This window comes from Malus domestica, chromosome 13, assembly GCF_042453785.1.
Source record: "Malus domestica chromosome 13, GDT2T_hap1".
NCBI lineage: Eukaryota > Viridiplantae > Streptophyta > Magnoliopsida > Rosales > Rosaceae > Malus > Malus domestica.
The window spans coordinates 38,005,589-38,024,863 of record NC_091673.1 but is presented as its reverse complement, the minus strand read 5'-3'; the positions used below and the strand labels follow the sequence as shown (position 1 = coordinate 38,024,863).

The window sequence follows — 19,275 nt, the reverse complement described above, 5'->3', positions numbered from 1 at the left end:
TGCACGGATCGACGGTGCAAATTTAGGTCTAAACAGGTGTGTTTAATCTTTTTTTTCATTAATTATTACATATTTTCAACTCACAGTGTTTGCCAGCTCGCTGTATAATCAACTTAAATCAGTTAAATCCATCATGTAATGCATTTCTTTCTAATTGTTTTTTATAAACTAATAAATAATTGACTAAATAAACATTCTCCAAAGTTTTAATAAAAATTTCCAAGTTTTTCTTACAATTTCCGTGGTTTTTATTCAAGTTTTATCGATATCGATAATATCCCGATATTTCCATCGAAATTTCCATGTTTTTGGATTACCGATATTTCCGATATCATCGATATTTTATACCATGATGACAAGTGAATGATTTCAAAAAATTCATATCACAAATTGATTAAAATTTGTTCATATGACAAATTAAAATATATGCATGAATTCATATGACAATTCAAAAAAATTGTAAAAAAAAAAAAGGCCCAATCAAACCGTTACACCTAGAATTTATTTTCTTTAAATATTTAATAGAGGATGCAAATGTATTCGTAACCGCAAATCAAAGAATAAAATAGAAAAAGAAAGAAAATAAAAATAAAACAAGAAAAAAATGCCCGAAAATGTATAATGAAGGCACTACATGCGCGGTATGTCCGTCTGGCAGCGCAGCGCACATGCGCCATCCTTCCTCTCTCTCTTTCAGTTTCTCTCTCCTCCAAAATTTGACAGTCTACCATTTTCTGTCAAAACTCGCTTCCTCCCTCCCATTCTTTCCATTCTTCACTGCGTGCTAAAATTCCTCTGCTGAATTAACTTCAACCAAGAAACCCAGGAAGCAAACAAAGCAGAGGAGAAGAAGCAAGAAAAACCCAGAAAGCAAACGACATGTCGTCTTCAGACGAGGAGGGGTCTGGGGAGGAGGAGTACCTGTTCAAGATCGTCATAATCGGCGACTCGGCAGTTGGGAAATCGAACTTGCTGTCCCGCTACTCACGGAACGAGTTCAACGCTCACTCGAAAGCCACGATAGGCGTGGAGTTTCAGACCCAGAGCATGCAAATCGACGGCAAAGAGGTGAAAGCTCAGATTTGGGACACGGCCGGCCAAGAACGCTTCAGGGCCGTCACCTCCGCCTACTACCGCGGCGCGGTCGGAGCTCTCATTGTCTATGATATCACCCGCAAGACCACGTTCGAGAGTGTCGGCCGCTGGCTCGATGAGCTCAAGAGTAAGCTGCTTACACTACTGATTCAGATAAAGTTTTATGCTTTTTCTTTTGGTTATGGTGTTTTGATCTTGAAGCTAAGGTGCTTAAGTAATTGTGATAATTGTGGTTGTTGGGTTTGTGTTTGTTTTTGGTGAATGTGGGTTTTGGGGGTTGTATTGGGTGGATGTGATGGATGTGGATTTAGATCTTATATTATGATTAAGAATTCTCTGTTTGAAGACTTCTATCACAAGAAAGCTATTTTTTTTTCTTTTGTTTTTTGGAGGGATGTGTAAATTGTTTACTTTTGAATACGTACCCGTAGCCAATAATGGAATAAGTCTACTTTCATTTGGCTGTAGAATCTAGGCCGTAGGTACGTTGGATAGCTGAGAAAATTCAGATAACTTGATGCTTTGGTTGTTTTGTTGTGTCTTAAGATTTAGGGAGTTGATAAACTTAAAGACATATACATATCCTCGTGTAACACTTTGTGGTTGAATGTATGTGGTATGGCGTGTTAGCTTCTATACAGAGTATTAGTGGCTAAAGAGGGGTAATATAGGGGATTCTTAAAGTTTCTAAACAGCTAAAAAATTGTATATATTCAAGAGGTTTTGGTTGAAGTTATGATCTTAGATGCATGAATGACACTATAAGTATAATCTATTGAGGAGGTGTGAGACAGATAGTGATTGGTTGTTTAGTGTCTGAGATATGAGGGCTCAAGTGGTACATGTTTGTTTGCTGAATCTAAGAGCTTTGACCATCCAAATCTATTTGTGAGCGAGCAATCAATCAATCACTTCTATTTGTGAATTACATTAAACGTTTTTCTTACACAAACCAATTTTTATTTTCTACCATTTTTCCTTATGAACATCAATAGAGTCTGTTTTTGGCTTCTTGTATTAGCTAATCTTCTTCAAACTCACACCAGTATTCACGTTCGTCTCATAATTCTCTTGTGGATTTTTTCTTGGTGTTATATTTTCATGATGGTTATGATCAAGCTATTTATTTTGTTGACATTATTAAAATTCCTTTTTGCCATGATCTCCAAGTTTGTTTGAGTTAGCACTGATCACAAGTTGTTTTGAGTAGCCTTCTTTCTTTTTTTCTCCTCTGTATGTTAACCATGATACTGCAAAGTCGAGTCAGTTGTTTGTGTCCTACAAACTATCGTTAGTACTTGCATAAATATAATTCCATTCAGCTCAAAATACTCCCTAAATCACTATGAATTACACTAGACGTCTAGAGAAAGCTAAATGTCTAAAAATCTAAGTCTGTCGTAAATGGACCATCCAAACAAACCACACGGGAAAAAACCGCTTAAAAACTTGACCGACAGGAATTTCTAGCATAGAAGGAACAGGATTGGCATGAAAGTCTCTGTAGCATGGACAAATCCATATCCTTTATAGGACTATCCTGTATTCGAATTTCTTCCAAGAACTAAATTCCAAGGAGCTCAATGTGTTGATAAAGAAATTGATGGAATCAATTACTACATTACTTTCATAGTAACCGGTATAAATGAAGAAATTTATTCATCGTGCCAAAAAATTTCCCAAATTTAAATTTAGCTCCATTCCCTATCTCAAGTTTTGACAACTGAGATGATGAAGAATAACCCTGACACATCTATTAACGACATTGAAAGGAACTCCTCTTGACAATCCGAGAATCCTACCCATTAGATTGGACTTTCTGCTTATTCCTAATGATTTAACACCAGTAAGAGTCTTGCTCAATAAGTTTGCAATGGCTCCATTTGATTTGTACACTAGATTCCACCGGATTAAGTGGTCCCATGTCTCATCATTGCCCTTGCAATGGAATTCCTCATTAAACACAGCCACCCTACTTGAGATTCCAAATATTGACCTAAAGTAGGAGTACTACTGAAACCAATTGAATCAAGCTGCGTCCCTACTCCTGGAAAGTCGACCTTTGTTTTATCAATCTTACCTCATTTTTTAAAGAACTGGATTCAAATGCCCAAAATATGTAACCACATCACACCCTTCCTGAATGGTCATGATTGTCCCGTCTACGGCAGAGATTCATTGTGTTTATCTTTCACCAAATAATTGTCCAAAGTGAGAATATCTTTAGGCGTAAGGATGAGATGGTTGGATTGTTTGCTTCTAGACAGATTTTGTTAATTACCTTTTATATTAGGATTTGGATTTAATTACGAAAGACAAGAGACTTGAACTAAGTAAGGTACATCAAGGATGAGAATGGAAATGTTTTAGCTGTAGAGAACGCGGTCAAAGACATATGGAGAGCTTATTTTCATTGTCTTTTCACTGAAAGACATGAAAGGAGTACTTTTTGGATGAGTTGAGTAACTCGGAAGAGTGGAAATTACTCTTCTACCTTCGAATCAAGAAAGAGGGAAGTGGTTGTAGGCTTGTGGCTTTGAAAATGATGAAGCATAGAAAAGCAGTGTGTCGTGACAGTATACCGATCAAAGTGTGGAAGGTCTTGGGAGAGACGAGTATAGCATTGGTTAGAAACATCTTCAATACGGTTTTGTAAACGAATAAGATGCCAAATGAGTAGCGGAAAAGCACTTTCATGCCTATCCACAAGGATCATTGCAAAACCAACCGCAGTGGTTTCATAAAACCGACCCCATTTAGTGGATAAGGCTTTGTTGTTGTTGTTGTTGTATTAGGATTTGGATTTATTTCCAATAGGATTATGATTCTCATTGTAACCCAAGTCCTATACTCTATAAATAGAACCTTAGGGTCAGTTTATTGTGTGTGCCGACACCATTGGTGTAGAGAGTTTTCTCTTTTTTGGTTTTGGGGGGATTGTAACCATTTGGAATCATGAGTGCATGGCAAATTCATGGGTCTTTCATTTGGCAAATTTGTGATAGTCAATTTGTGAGTTTGAAGAGTTAGAGAACAATTTGAGAGAATCTCCTCCGCTTTGTTTTGTGTTCTCTACTCATTTGGTTTAGGATTTGTAACCTTTGTGGGATTTGGGTTTTTGAGAGTTTAAACACCGTTTTGTAATCTCCATTTGTTTAGTGGAATTATCCTCGTTGTGCTTCACCTCTGGGCATAGGCTTTTATGCCGAACCATGTTAAGCTCTTGTTTTCTGTTTGAGATTGTTTGTGTTGGGTTTTACGGCTCAAAATTAGGATGATGCAAAAAATTAGGTTTGTGTAACCTATTTGGTTTTGGTGTCCTATTTGAGTTTGAATTTTGACTTCTTAGTTGGTTACCTTGGTGGAGAGATTTTGTTAATTACCTATTTGATTAGGATTTGGATTTACTTCCTATTAGGTTTCTTATTATAACCTAAGTCCTATGCACTATAAATAGGACCTTAGGGTTAGTTTATTTGTGTGTGGCTCTTTTGTATGGTAATTTGGTGAGAGTCAATTTATGAGTTAGAGAGCAATTTGGGAGAATCTTCTCCATTAGTTTTGGGTTCTCTATTCATTTGGTTTAGGGTTTGTAATTTGTGGGATTTGGGTTGTGAGAGTTAAATACTCTTTTGTAATTCCGTCTGTTTAGTGAAATTCCTCGCCGTGCTTCGCTCGTGGACGTAGGCTTTACGCCGGACAACGTAAATCTCTTTTGTTAGTTTGAGATTGTTTGTTTTAGCTTTCACCTACAACATTAATATTGGTACTTTATTAGAATTCGCTTCCATTTGCGCATAAAAGTACAACAAGTGGTATCAGAGCCCAGGTTTTGGCTTGGGCTTTGCTTGGCAGTCACTATGAAGCTTTCTATGTAGTCGGTGAAAGTTGATATTGAAAAGTTCGACGGCAATGACTTTGGTATTTGGCAATTGAAGATGCGTGCTTTGTTAGTTCAACAAGGACCTTTAAAAACGCTAAAGGGTGTGAAGGATTTGCTGAATTTGTGGACTGATGAAGAAAAAGATGTTATGGAGCGGGCACTTGGAGCAATCCTGCTGACTTTATCGAATAAAGTCTTGCGTGAAGTTGGTAGCATCAAATTTGCACCGGATTTGTGGCTAAAATTGGAGAGCTTTGTATATAACCAAACCCCTTGCTAAACGGTTGTATTTGAAGAAAAGTTTGCATACTCTTCGTATGGATGAAGGTACATCAATTCATAAGCATGTTGATGAATTCAATAAACTTATGATGGATTTGAAAAGTGTGGACTAGGGCTGGGCACGGGGCGGGCCGACCCTATTTTTGAAGGGACCGGACCGGACCTGGAATTAAAGGAGACGGGGCGGGCCGGGCCGGGCATTACAATTCTGAAAATAGGAACCGGACCTTACCCACGGGTCCTTTTTTATTTTTTTTGCTGTTTAAAAATCCCTTTTTTTTTTTTTTTTTTTTTGCTGTTTAAAAATGTTTGCTGCACAGATTGCAGTTTGAAAAAACTGCACAGATTCCAGTTTACAGTTTACACATTCCTATAGGAAATTAACTTTAAGGGATACAAGTTAACATACATAGTTGCACCTACTTTTTAAGAAAACAGAGAGCCTCTACCACTGGAACTCCTTCTTGTTAAAAACCACCTGAACTAAGTGAACAAAGTAAATAAACAACAAACATGCTGGAAATCTGACTGTGAAGAAAGGAACAAACAAACAAACATTTGCATGAAGATTAAGGGGGACACTGAAAAGAAACAGAAAGAAAGGATTCACTTCTACTTGACCAACCCCATTGAAAACATAATGGCTAGACAGGGGAAAACTCTATGATAAACTTTAGGGGACTGTCAATATATTTCCCAAAATACAATAAGGAGCCACAAGACCATTAGATTGTTAGATCTTTTCCAGTAATTACTCGGTTATGAAAAACGAAGTGAGTTGATTGCATGCAGCATCACATCTTTGCCAAATAATAGCTATTAAAGGCAAAAATTGATGTAAAGATTTTCAATCCCATAAAATGCCAACGAATAAAAAACTAAAGACGTAAAATTTACACTTTAAAGGATAGCAAATGGATTAGCAAAAACCATATGTACCCTAGTATACAAAGGGGAAATAGAAACATTGAAAATGAAGATGGGAAGAGACCTGAGACGAGATCTTCCCCAAGGCTGCTCGTAAGCTCTTCTGTATCTGTTTAAAATCTCGGCCTCTGAGTACTCCACTCCATATTTCTCGCGTATCTTCCTATATATCTATGAAAATAGAAAAATATTCAATATATCAGCAGTCATAAATACAGATAATCACGCAAGAAAAAGTTGAAATCCCAAAACCTGCAAAAGCTACAAACAGCAACCAAAATGTAATTTTAAAAGGATAATTCCCAGGAATCCATTTCTATCACACAAAACCCAGAAATTCAATACATGCATAAATAATCAATATCTATTATCTATACTCCCACGATTGAAATACGCACAAGAAGTTTTTGGACTTTAACCATTCATGTATGAACATAACCCAAAACACCAAAACGGAAAATGAAAGAAAGAAAAAAATAAGAAAGGACACAAGATCCAAGAATTTCTATGCAGTTAAACACAAACCCAGAAACCCAAAAGTTCAATTCATATACATACAAACCCATAAACCTAAAGTTCATTACAATTTACATGCATAGATAGAAAAATTGAGAAATGAAAATGTGAGTGTGCATATAAAGCGTTAAGCCCAAACCCAAAGCAATTTGACTGTGCACAATTATCCCATCTGCAAAAGCACTTTTAACAATCAAATTCCCCTATACGCTATGGCTAACACGAAGAAGAGTGCTGAAAAATTAAGTAGATTTAAGCAGAAGCACCTGATGGTGGTAGCGACGGCGGAGGTGGTGCCGTTGTGTTGGTCGCGACAGCGCTGTGAAGTCTGAGAGTTGGAGCTCGACTGTGGTGATGGGGTGAGTGATGGTGGTCGCAAAGGCGGAGTTGGTGGTGCTGTTGTGTTGGTCCCGACGACGGTGAGCACTGTGAGTGAGAGTGAGAGTTGGAGTCGAGGGAAGGGATAGGGAGAGGGAGTCGAGGGAGAGTGAGAATCCGAGAGACTGAGGGTGCTTCTGGAACTCAGGAGGTGGAATTGGCTAGGGTTGAAACTAACGGTTGAGATTGGATGGAGAGATATCTTAAATCTCGTCCGTCCATTGCAACACAAATGGGCCGGTCCGGGTACCCGCGGTTCCTATACTTTTGGAACCGGCCCGAATCGAAAACTTCAATAACCCGGCCCGGCCCGCCCTGATTTGTTTTTACAAAATTAAGAACCGGCCCGTACCCGCCCCGTACCCGTATTACCCGCCTCGACCCGCTGGTCCAGGACCCGTTTGCCCAGCCCTAGTGTGGACAACCAAATTAGTGATGAGGATTATGCGATAACTTTGTTGTGTTCTTTATCTCCTTCGTATGAACACTTTGTCGATACCATGCTATTTGGTAGAGAAAATATTAGTTTGGAAGATGTTAAAGTCATTTTTTTTTTTTTTTTTTTTGAGAAGAAACAATTTTATTAAAAGAAAAAAGAAAAGCACAGAAGTGGATAAGAAATCCACTAACTGTAAGACAAGGAAAAACCCTTTAGGATTTGGCTACAGCAGCCATTTCTAGACCACAATCACTTAACTACAGCTAACAAATCCCATAGTATTTGAGATAGAGAAACATTATTAAACTCTTTAGTGACCGAAGCCCAAAAAGCTGCCCAATATTTAACTCTCCCCCACAATTCTTCTGCCCCCACTCCAGTATAGTCTTCAAAAATCCTCTTGTTACGTTCCAGCCATATATTCCAGAAAATTGCCGAAACCAGACAACCCCACAAAACTTTGGATTTTTTCCTTTTTCCAAGTGCCTTAAAATTTGTGCTTAGTAGCTCGAAACACCCTTTAGGAATGACCCAACTTACTTTAACCTCCTGAAACAATTTCCACCACAGTTGGATCGAGTAGGAGCAATGAAGAAAGATGTGATTTACACTCTCCTCCTTGGCTTTGCACAGGCTACACCAATGTGGTGATAAGCACATGAGAGGGTTTCTCCTTTGAATTCTGTCGCATGTGTTTAGATTCCCAATGGCCACAAGCCATACAAGAATTTTAACCTTCGGAGGAACCTTTGATTTCCAAATCTGATGGTAGGGTGGAAAATAGTGCACACTCCCATCGTTGCTCCGTAATGAACGATAAGATTTGCATGAGAACAAACCTGAAACTTCCAGGTTCCACCTTCTGATATCCCTCTTTATTGGAGACAATCGAACCTCTTCCAGCTTCTGTAATAATGTGGCCACCTCTACTATCTCCATCTCATTCAAGTTTCTCCTAAAGTCAAAGTTCCAACTCAAAGGACTTGCTGACACTTCCACGAAGCTCGAGATGTTTTGATTATGTTTCCTCGATAGTAGGAATAGTCTGGGGAATTGCTCCTTCAACGGTCCCCCTGATAACCATCCATCCTCCCAAAACCTCACCCTCTCACCGTTGCCCACCTCAAACGTACAACATCTATGAAACTGTTGAGAACCACTCGAGATGTCTTTCCATGGGCTTCGACTTGAAACCCTCCTTTGAGGGAGTGCTTCCCATCCATTAGCTTGTAGCCCATACTTACTTTTTATCACCTTGTGCCACAGAGACTGTGACTCCCTTGGGAATCTCCACAACCACTTAGCCAATAATGCTTCGTTCTGATTCCTCAGATTCCCCACCCCTAGACCTCCTTCCTCTTTGTTTTTAGTAACTAACTCCCACTTGGCCAAGTGAGTTTTCTTACCTTCCTCCATACCTTCCCATAGAAACCCCTTCATTAATCTTTCTATACGACCTCTTACCCCGCATGGAATTTTGTACAAGGACATACAGTAGATCGGCAAGCTTCCCAGGACTGATTGAATTAGAGTTAGTTTACCCCCTCTGGATAGGAAAGCCTTCTTCCAACTTTGAAGTCTTCTTTCCATTGTTTCTACCACTGGATCCCAAAACTTTATTGCTCTTGGCCTTCCTCCGAGGGGAAGCCCCAAATACTTTATCGGCCAGCACCCTACCTCGCACCCCCAAGAAGCTGCCAACCTGTTTAGTTTCTCATTCTCTGAATTTATCCCAGCCAAAAAGCACTTAGCTTTGTTGATTTTCAATCCTGAGACCGAACAGAATAAATTAAGCACTTGGATTAGGTTGTTCCAAACTTCCTCGTCTTCCGTCAAGAAGAAAATGGTGTCGTCGGCAAATTGGAGATGAGATATCTCCACCTTTTCTTGTCCGATACACAAGCCTTTGATGATATCAGTTTCTTGTGCCTTCTCCATTAACCTGCTCAGAACATCAACTACTAAAATGAAAAGAAATGGTGACAGTGGATCGCCTTGTCTCAAACCTCTTGAAGCTTGAAATTTTCCCCTTGGCCTTCCATTGATCAAAATGGAGAAATTTGCAGAGCTTAAACATCCTTGCATCCATTTCCTCCATCTATTGCCAAAACCTTTTCTTTGTAATACTTCTTCCAGAAATCTCCATTCCACATGATCGTATGCTTTTTCAAAGTCGATCTTAAGCACCAATCCCTTCTCTTTTTTCTGCCTCATCTCTTCTACCACTTCGTTTGCAATGAGGACAGCATCCAAAATTTGTCTATCTTTGACAAACGCCCCCTGATTCGGAGAGACAGTGGTATCCAAAACCTCCTTCAATCTTGAAGCCAGTGTTTTGGCTATAATTTTGTACAATCCAGTTACTAAACTTATTGGCCTATAATCTGTCACTTTCAAAGAATCTGATTTCTTCGGGATCAGGCAAATAAAAGTCTCGTTTGTCACTGCATTTACTATCCCTTTCTCAAAGAACTCCTCCATGATCTTCATTATGTCATTCTTCAAAATATCCCAGCAATGTTGAAACATTTGCATAGAGAAGCCATCTGGTCCTGGTGATTTATCCTTTCCACATTCGAAAACTGCTCTTTGGACTTCTATTTCCTCAAAAGGCCTCTCAAGCCAAACTGCCTGAAGGGCGCTTATTGGAGCCCAATTTATCCCTTCCAATCCCCAACATGCTTCGTCGTTACTGCTGAATAAGGATTTGAAAAAGTTGACAATATGCTCTTCGATCTCTATTGTTTCCTCTATTATTCCCCCTCCAACCGACTCTAACCTCTCAATATAGTTTCTCTTCCTTCTCCCGTTTGCAACTCGATGGAAGAATTTTGTATTACCATCCCCTTCCTTTGCCCATTCCACTTTGCTTCTCTGCCTCCATTTTACTTCTTCTTTATAAGCCAAGTCTCCTATAATGGTTTGGAGTTCTGCCCTTTTGCTTCTAGCTTCAGAATCTAAGCCTTCCAACCCCTCTCTCCTGTCCAACTCCTCTATGTTTGCTTCCACTTCTTTCAAGACTTTTTCGATCTCGCCGAAGCTCTCCTTACTCCAGCTTTGCACCTTTCTTTTCATGGCTTTTAGCTTGATCATAAATTTATAACCCTCCCACCCCTCCACTTGCTCCGATTGCCACCATTCCTTGAATTTATTCCTGAATTCTGGATCTTGGAGCCACATATTTTCAAATCTGAAAGGGCATGGCCCCCATTTCACTTTGATGGTGTCTAGCTGGACTGGGCAATGATCAGAAATGACCCTAGCCAAAGCCGTTTGTCTGGCCTCAGGAAAGATATCTTCGCAACCTATAGAGCATAAGAACCTGTCTAATCTTCGACACACAGGTTCTTCTCTGAGGTTTGACCAAGTAAATTGTGCATTGAGCAACTCCAAATCCTTGAGTTCTGTCTCTCTAATGAAATCATTAAAATCCCTCATGCTTTTAGTCAACCTCCCCCCGTTTGATTTCTCATTTATGAATCTAACCACGTTAAAATCTCCTCCTACACACCATCTTGGTCCGCACATACCATAAAGTCCCGCCAATTCTTCCCAAAACTCCCTTCGGTCTCTATTTTTACATGGACCATAGACTCCAGAAAGCCACCACTCCATCCCATTGGGAGCCATAATTTTTATTGATGCAGAGAAAACGCCGATCAAGGATTCAGATACTGACAAGTGTTTTGTATTCCAGATTACAGCTATGCCCCCTGAACTTCCTTGTGCAGGTGCATAAATCCAGTCTTTATATCTGCTTCCCCACACACTAGCCACAAGGCTTCTGTCAATCGTAGCTTTCTTAGTTTCTTGTAGTATGATGATGTCGGGCTGTAATCGTTGGAATTGCTTTTTCAAAGTTAGCCTCTTCCGTCTACTTCCCAATCCTCTAATGTTCCAACTAATTATCTTCATTAAAATTGATATTGCCCCTGTGAAGTTTACTATCTCCCTTAAAACCATCCTCTTTCTTGCCTCTTCTGGCTTTTCCTTTCTTCGCTTCTTGTAACAGAGACCTTTTCAATGGAAACAAGGAAATCTTCATTTTAGACAAAAATTTGGAATTTAAATGTTGTGCCTCACTGTTGACTAATTGGCCTGCCAGTTTTTTCCTTCTTCTGTACTTTAGTATTTCCTTGTTTTTTCCTATTGCCTTAGTAATAGACTTCTCCTCTTGATTAGATGCCTCCTCCAAAGTTGTCAATTCTTCCAAATTTAATTCCTTGAATAGGTTGTGGAGATCATCACAGGTTAATTCAAATTCTTCATATGTTTCTTTTTCCTCTTGAGCGTAAGCCTCCGTCTCCCCATCAGCAATAGAAGATTGGGCGGAGAAATCTTCGTCGTCGCTGTCAAACAATTGAGCCGAATCCATGCCTAAAGCCTCCCTCCTTCTCCACCATTGGTCTGCTGGATACTTCTCAATCGACCCGCTCAGTGACTCGGCACGGTCCTCATCGGCCTCGCTTACCTGAGCTTCCTCTAATTCACTATCTGAATCAGTGAATGTGAGATTAGAAGGCCTGCCTTTCGTCAAAATAGGCACTTCTAGTTGGTTCTGACCAGAGCCAAAATCTTGTGGTGACAGTATCTTTAACCGCAATCCGCCCCTATCAGGTTGGCCAAATCTCCCAAAGAAGCTCGAACATGTGCTCAAAGAAGATCTACTTGGAGTGCCTGCTGTATAAAAATCCCTTGCCCGTGGTTGCTTGTTATCACCCAAAACCATATATCCTCCAACTGGATACCTTAGAGTCAGCAGCTTTGGATCCTCTAAAAGATTCGACACCGTTTGAGACTTATACAAAATTTCCTTCTCGGATTGATGTCTTATCCATTGAATAGTGTGAATAAGTGGACCTCGATCTGACCCATCCCAATAAGCTTTACAGCCCATCGATTTACTGTTTATAATTGAAAATAATTTTTTTGCACCCAAAAGCCCGGTGACCGCCATGTTATCTCCAATATTTGGGCTTTGAATATCCGAGCCCACCACTCCATCCAGTTTAATTGGAATAAAATTGTTTTTGTTGGGCCCCCTCCCATCGTAAACCTCTACAATATTTTTAATGCATATCTCCACTCTTGTTCCATTGAAAAACTCCCTTCTTCTTGATGAAATCAGTGCCCCCTCTGTACTCGAGCCACCGCCCTCTTTCCCATCTAATTCCAGCCTTTTGCTTTTACCCAGAGAAACATGTGCAACATTTCTAGTGCAAATCTCCACGCTTGTTCCATTAAAGTACTCCCTGCTTGATGAAATCTGTGCCCCCTCTGTACTCGAACATCCGCCATCATTCCCGCCCTGTGTTTGAAGTGGCGTCCCATACTCTTTGTCAGAGACAATACTGTCAGAGAGTTGGTATGCGGGCATCTCGTAACTCGCGTCCGCTTTCTCAGTCCCGTCGTGACCAAACATTCTGTCATCACCGGTGGTGACTGGGCAGTCGATGGCGCCGATTCGAAAACTGGCGCATTTTCCCGTCGCGTGGGTTGCCTCCCCGAGCTCGGCCGTCGCCGGATGACTTGTTCCAGAGGTCCTTTGTAATTGTTGTTCCTTTTCCAGAGACCCAACAAAAGCTTCAGGTCTACCCCTACCTTCAGCCGTAGTCATGGGTCTCTTCGCTGGCGAAAGTTGCCGGATCCTGACCCTGAAGACTAGGTCTCCATCAGCCACTTCTACTACCTCAGGGATGAAACCAGTTAAGTTGGTTTTGAGTTTTATCTTTGCTTCGAGCAAGAAACCGAATCCAGCTGTTGTTTGATCGATATCCGCCAGACCTCCGCAAGCCTCGCCGATGTCCTGGAAAGATTTTTTGGTCCACAGGTGCGGTGGTAAACCTTCCAGTGCAACCCAACCACCGTAACTCACCGCCAGTCTTTGATTTGTGTTCAAACTCTCCCACCACCCCGCCAGTTTCACCTCGGGGTACTCCTTCATACCTATTGCTCCGAGTAGTGCTATTTTTTTTGCTTCCTCCTCGTTCTGGCAAACAAACAGTGCTTTGTTGCATTGAAATGGCGATAGTCTGATGTCCGTTCCCAGAAGATTTCGAAGTGATGCCTCCACCTCCCTCCATGATTGATGCACCGCCTTTCTCTCACAGACTACAACGCTTCCCCAACTGTAAGATTCTTTAGAGCGTTTCCTCTGGTTCCAAGTGAATTCTTTCCAAAGTTCCTCTCTGGCTCTCCAATTGTATTCCTCCTTTGTCGTCTGCCTTCCTCCAGTGACTGCATCCCTATAAGAACCTTGAGTACCGGCTCCCAACATATCCCTTCTAGGCTCAGTTTCAACCCGATTCCTCTTCCTCAATTTATTCCCCGTCTTCTTTCCCCCTTGCAGTATTTCGTACATCAGCTCCTCCAGATTTCTCCATCCTATACCTTTGAAACCTTTTGGAACGAAGATATTTCTGACAAAACCATCCTTTTCGGTTTTGGAGAGGACAAGGAACTCCCCGTTTCTGTTCTGAAATCCTTCAACCCAAAACTGATAGTTGTGGCCTTTGTATTTTCTGAAGAAGTTCAAACCACCTGTGGTAATGACCGCCTTTAGCTGCTCAATGATCCATGCTGCACAACCCAAATCAAAAGATATCTGATATCCTCTGGTTCTCGTTCTCTCTGTTACCCGAATCCATTCGCCAAAAGATCATTTTGAATTCTAAAGAGTTAAAGAATAAAGTGTCTAACACACAAGATGAAGCTTTTGGTAGTTCAAGGAAGGAATAAGGAAAAGAGCAAGCTTGGAAAGAACACTTGTAGCTATTGTTATAAGGAAGGTCATTGGAAAGTAGATTGCCCTAAACTCAAGGGCAAAAAAAAGCGGTTTGATAAGTCTTTTGCTAGTGTTGATGCAAGCATTGTAGAAAATCGTTGTTCTGAACTCCTCTAAAGGTTATGTGAGGAGGTGGAGCTTGGTACTCAAGCTCTTTGGATGGAGTGCAATTCGCACTTTTTGTTCGTATGTTCAAGCTTTTGCTTGGATTTTGTTTTGTATTTGTTAGTTTCAGTAATGGAATTTGTTGGAGAAGGCGTTGGAGGAAATTTAAAGTTTGAAGACTTTTGGATTTTTTTATTCTAGGCAGGTCAGTTTCGAAAGAATTTGGTGCACGTTTGCATTTGTATTTTGGTATCCCGAATTTGAAGTTTGTATTTGATTTGGAAGTTTGCTAATTTCTCGTCGAGGTTGAGATTGTTGGGTTTTACGACTCAAAATTAGGATGATGCAAAAAATTAGGTTTGTGTTACCTATTTGGTTTTGGTGCCCTATTTGGGTTTGGATTTTGACTTCTTAGTTGGTTTCCTTGGTGGAGAGAAGGTATTTATAGGAGGAGATTTGAATGGACATGTGGGTAAGGAGACAGGCAACTACGGAGGTTTTCTTGGTGGCCATGGTTTTGGGGAAAGAAACAAGGATGGGGAAGCCATCTTGGATTTTGTAATGGCATACGATCTCTTCTTAGCCAACACCTTATTTAAGAAGAGAGAAGAACATGTGATCACCTACAAGAGTGGGTCGTCAAAAACACAAATAGATTTTCTTCTAATAAGGAAGGGGGATCGTATAACTTGTAAGGATTGCAAAGTTATACCGGGAGAGAGCTTGGCTAATCAACATTGCTTATTGGTGATGGATGTACATATCAAAAGAGAGAAAAAAGAACAAGACCTTGAAGTGCCCAAGGACTAGATTGTGGAATCTAAAAGGAGAAAAATAATCCATTTTCAAGGAGAAAGTAATTACCCAATGTGTTTGAGATAGAGAGGGGGAAGCTAGCCAAATGTGGGATTTCATGACTAGTTGTATCCGAAAAGTAGCAAAAGGGGTATTAGCAGAGTCCAGGGGCTTTGCTCCACACCAAAAGGAATCTTAGTGGTGGAAGGAGGAGGTACAGACAAAGGTTAAGGCTAAGAAGGAATGTTGTAAAGCCTTATACATGGATAGGACCGATGAAAATGGTGAAAGATATAGAATAGCGAAGGAGGAAAAGAAAGCTATGAGAGAGGTTAAGCTAGCGGCTTTTGACGATATGTATAAGCGACTAGATACCAAAGAAGGAGAGTTGAATATCTATAAACTAGCTAGAGCAAGGGAAAAGAAGACACGGGACCTAAACCAAGTGAGGTGCATTAAGGATGAGAATGGAAATGTTCTTGCTACAGAGAACGCGGTCAAAGAGTGTAGAAAGGAGTACCTATCTACAAGGAGTACTTGTTTGGGGGAGGTGAGTAACTCAAAAGAGTAGAAATTACTCCTTTTACCGCCGAATAAGGAAGGAAGAAGTGTTTGTAACTTTGAAAAATATGAAGCATAGAAAAACAGTGGGCCCAGATGATATATCGATCGAAGTGTGGAAAGTCTTGGGAAAGACGGGTATAGCATGGCTCACAGACCTTTTCAATAGGATTTTGAAAACGAAGATGATGTCAAATGAGTGGCGAAATTGCACTTTGGTACCTATCTGCAAGAATAATGGCGACGTACAAAATTGCATGAACTATAGGGGTATTAAGTTAATGAGTCATACAATGAAGCTTTGGGAGAGAGTAATTGAGCATAGACAAGGTCTAGAACAACCAATTCGGGTTCATGCCAGGGTGTGGCACAGAACCGAGTGCAATGACGTTCTAGGATTCATATAGCCTACCCCACTTAATGGGAAAAGGCTTTGTTGTTGTATGTGATGTTCAGTACACGTGTTTGTTCTATTTTTGTTTATACATGTCATACACCCCTTATCCTCTACTTCCGAGATGCAGACTGAACCTATGTCATCGAACTATTCTTTTTATCTAACAAAATCTATTCATTATATTTGTTTCTTTTCATGTTACAAGAAGAGTATTGCTTTATGATGAGGAAGATTCCTAGAAAACGAAGATTATACTGCTATCTTTGTGATAGTCTTGTCATCAATTGTGGTTTTCATTTTTTACTTACATAAAAATAATTCACTGTCAATGATACTAGGACTATGATGCTTCATTTTCTGTAAAGACCCTTTCTCCACAGCTGTCCTTCTAATTACTTTTCATTACAGACAAAGGAACGCACGGTAATATCCTTTTAGTAGAAAGCAAAATGTGAAAAATGAGAAGTGTAGTGCTACTTCCACACCCTCTCGCCCGTTAGACCAACCAAAAGGTGCTTTTTTTCTATTCAGGTCATGGATTATGGCAAATTCTGTCACAAGATGATATATCTGTATTCTTATTGGTAGAGAGACCGCTATGTTTAGCAAAGAAGGGGCATACGTTCTACTTCTAGACACTTACTCCTGTCACGGTTGTGTCACTAACATGGATTCTTATCTTGGCTATCATCAGTTCTATTATAGTGAAAGTGATCTATTCTTATATGAAATACCTACCTTGTGTCAATATTTATTTTTATCTTTCTATCATATTAGCTTTGAATGATTTTTCAAAACTGAGTCTGTACATGAATTCATTTGTCTTACCGAATGTATTTATAGAATGTATCGTTGTTATATTATTTGAACTTTAAGTTTGCACAACTCTTTGCTTATTTATGATTTTTTGGTTGTCGTACCCTCCATTTCTTGCTTTACTACTAAGTTCTTATTTGAGCTTTGCTTTAATCATTGGTGCAGCTCATTCCGATACGACTGTCGCGATGATGCTAGTAGGGAACAAATGTGATTTAGAGAATATTAGGGCTGTGAGTGTTGAGGATGGTAGAAGCCTTGCTGAAGCAGAGGGGTTGTTCTTCATGGAGACATCTGCCCTGGACTCAACAAATGTTAAAATGGCTTTTGAGCTTGTGATTCAAGAAATATATAACAATGTCAGCCGGAATGTCTTGAACTCGGATACCTACAAAGCAGAGTTATCTGTGAACAGGGTCAGCCTTGTTAATAATGGAGCAGACGGATTAAAGAAAACCCAGGGCTATTTTTCTTGCTGTTCCGGGTGATATGGCTTATTTCTCCGAAAAGAAGACAAACAAGTGTAAGAAAGAGCACTTGAGAGCATTTTCAAGGTTGGTTATTCAATTTGGTTCGTTAATTGGTTTGTTTGTTTGCTATTGGGTAATACCTACTCAAAGGTTTCCAAACAAGTCGATATTATACATAGAAGTTCTCTTTTTAATTCATGTAATACAAGTAGAATTTTTGTACTCTGTATGGAGGCCATGTAACTTCTATAAAATGAAGGCCGGCAACCATCTTCTTTTGTGTGATATTAATCGGTCTGATAAGCATATTAAGTTCAGTAACTAGACAGAAATTGTATGTGATTTAATAGTGCAGTGGAAAAAAATATCGAACGGTGTTATTCTGATTCGTGACATGCACATCTATCAAAGAGAAAAATTTAGCAGACTTTCTTTTGCGAGTTTCTGTATGTTCTGAATACTTGGTACAGATTTGTCCAAAAGAGAATACTTGGTACAGAAGTTTATCAATTTTTTTTCTTGTTTTTGGTTTTCCATCAGTTATATGTCTCTTTCGTCATTTGAAGATATTGAATTTCATGTTGAAAAATAGATTATATGTATGCAGTGAAATATAAAGTAAATAAGACACAATATTTATGAGATTCGGCAAAGTGTGCCTACGTCTTTGGGGCAACATTAATACTTTCTTTCATTATCTGAAATAATAGAAGTACAAAATAACTTACTATTTTCTCTCTTCTCTCTTGCTTGGCTCATTGATATTTTCTCCTGCATACATCTTTCTTTTCTCTCTTCTTTCCTTTCCTCCATATGCTCTCATTTTATAGGCAAAAGATTACTGTAGCAACAGTATTCGCTTTACAAACTTTCTTCTTATGAACAGGGCCGACCTTGAGAATTTGAGGGTCCTAGGCGAGCCTTTGAAGTGGGGTGCTAGAGTTCTCTGACTCTCGACCCTTTGTACATTGACGTGTGTAAAAAAAATTCACTAAATACATGAAAAATCTATTTCTACGTCAAATATCATTAAAAATTAATATTAAAAAAAGAAAAATATACAAACATTACTCAAATATTTCCCGTCTCGCATTTTTAGATGCAAATGCACTTATTAAGTTTACATAATCTAATTTTTCAACCAATTCAAACTGAAAGAGAAGTCCCTACCCAATACGCCAAATTCCAAACATTTTTCTATTGTTACAATGTTACGTATTACATTCAATAAATGAATGAATGGTTGGATTACAAAGACAACATCTTACAACTAGGAAAAATACTAGAGTAAAAAGAGGATAGTAATTTTTGTATACGAACCTAGGCGGATGAGACGGATTTGAATAATTTATTATATATTATACAAACTAATTAATTTGAACATTAAATAATGTCATTTTTCAAAAAGGTGAGTTTTAATCTTCTAGGTACATAATAAAGATAAATGTGGTGTGATCTTAAAATAGAGTAATAAAACCCCATAAAAATAAACATAAATGTGATATTTAAGAGAGAAGCAAAAAAGTAAAAATAAGATGGGGACTATTTAAAAGGGAGAAGACTTGCAGCTATAAAAAAGATGGTGGGACAATCTTATGTAAAATCGTGCAATTAAAATGATGTTGGGAATAGGGTTGTCTTCTTCCTCACGCAAGGCCGACCCTGCAACAAAAGATTTCCATATTTCGGTGTTTACATATAAGCCTGCATAGCTCCCGCATATCTCCGTCCAAACCTGCCTGGGGGCCCTTCCGAAATGGGGGTCCTAGGCTGGCACCTACTCCAGCTACCCTCAGGGCCGGCTTTGCATATGAATAATAATACATA

General features: G+C 39.5%; 1 protein-coding gene across 1 annotated transcript; it reads left to right on the top strand.

Annotated features, from left to right (window-relative positions):
* Positions 1-498: 498 nt before the first annotated feature.
* Positions 499-17,875, top strand: LOC103429318 (ras-related protein RABA5e-like). The gene is made up of 2 exons (XM_029091095.2): positions 499-1,222; positions 17,144-17,875. Exons 1-2 carry the CDS (start codon positions 880-882, stop codon positions 17,464-17,466), a joined length of 666 nt encoding a protein of 221 aa, XP_028946928.1. The 5' UTR covers positions 499-879; the 3' UTR covers positions 17,467-17,875.
* Positions 17,876-19,275: the final 1,400 nt, after the last annotated feature.

What these genes read in the sequence shown, in the direction of transcription:
- LOC103429318 (XM_029091095.2), top strand. Translation starts at nt 880, where the DNA reads ATGTCGTCTTCAGACGAGGAGGGGTCTGGGGAGGAGGAGTACCTGTTC. An exon ending in CTGGCTCGATGAGCTCAAGA is followed by an intron (nt 1,223 to 17,143) that starts GTAAGCTGCTTA and finishes TCATTGGTGCAG; the next exon opens with CTCATTCCGATACGACTGTC.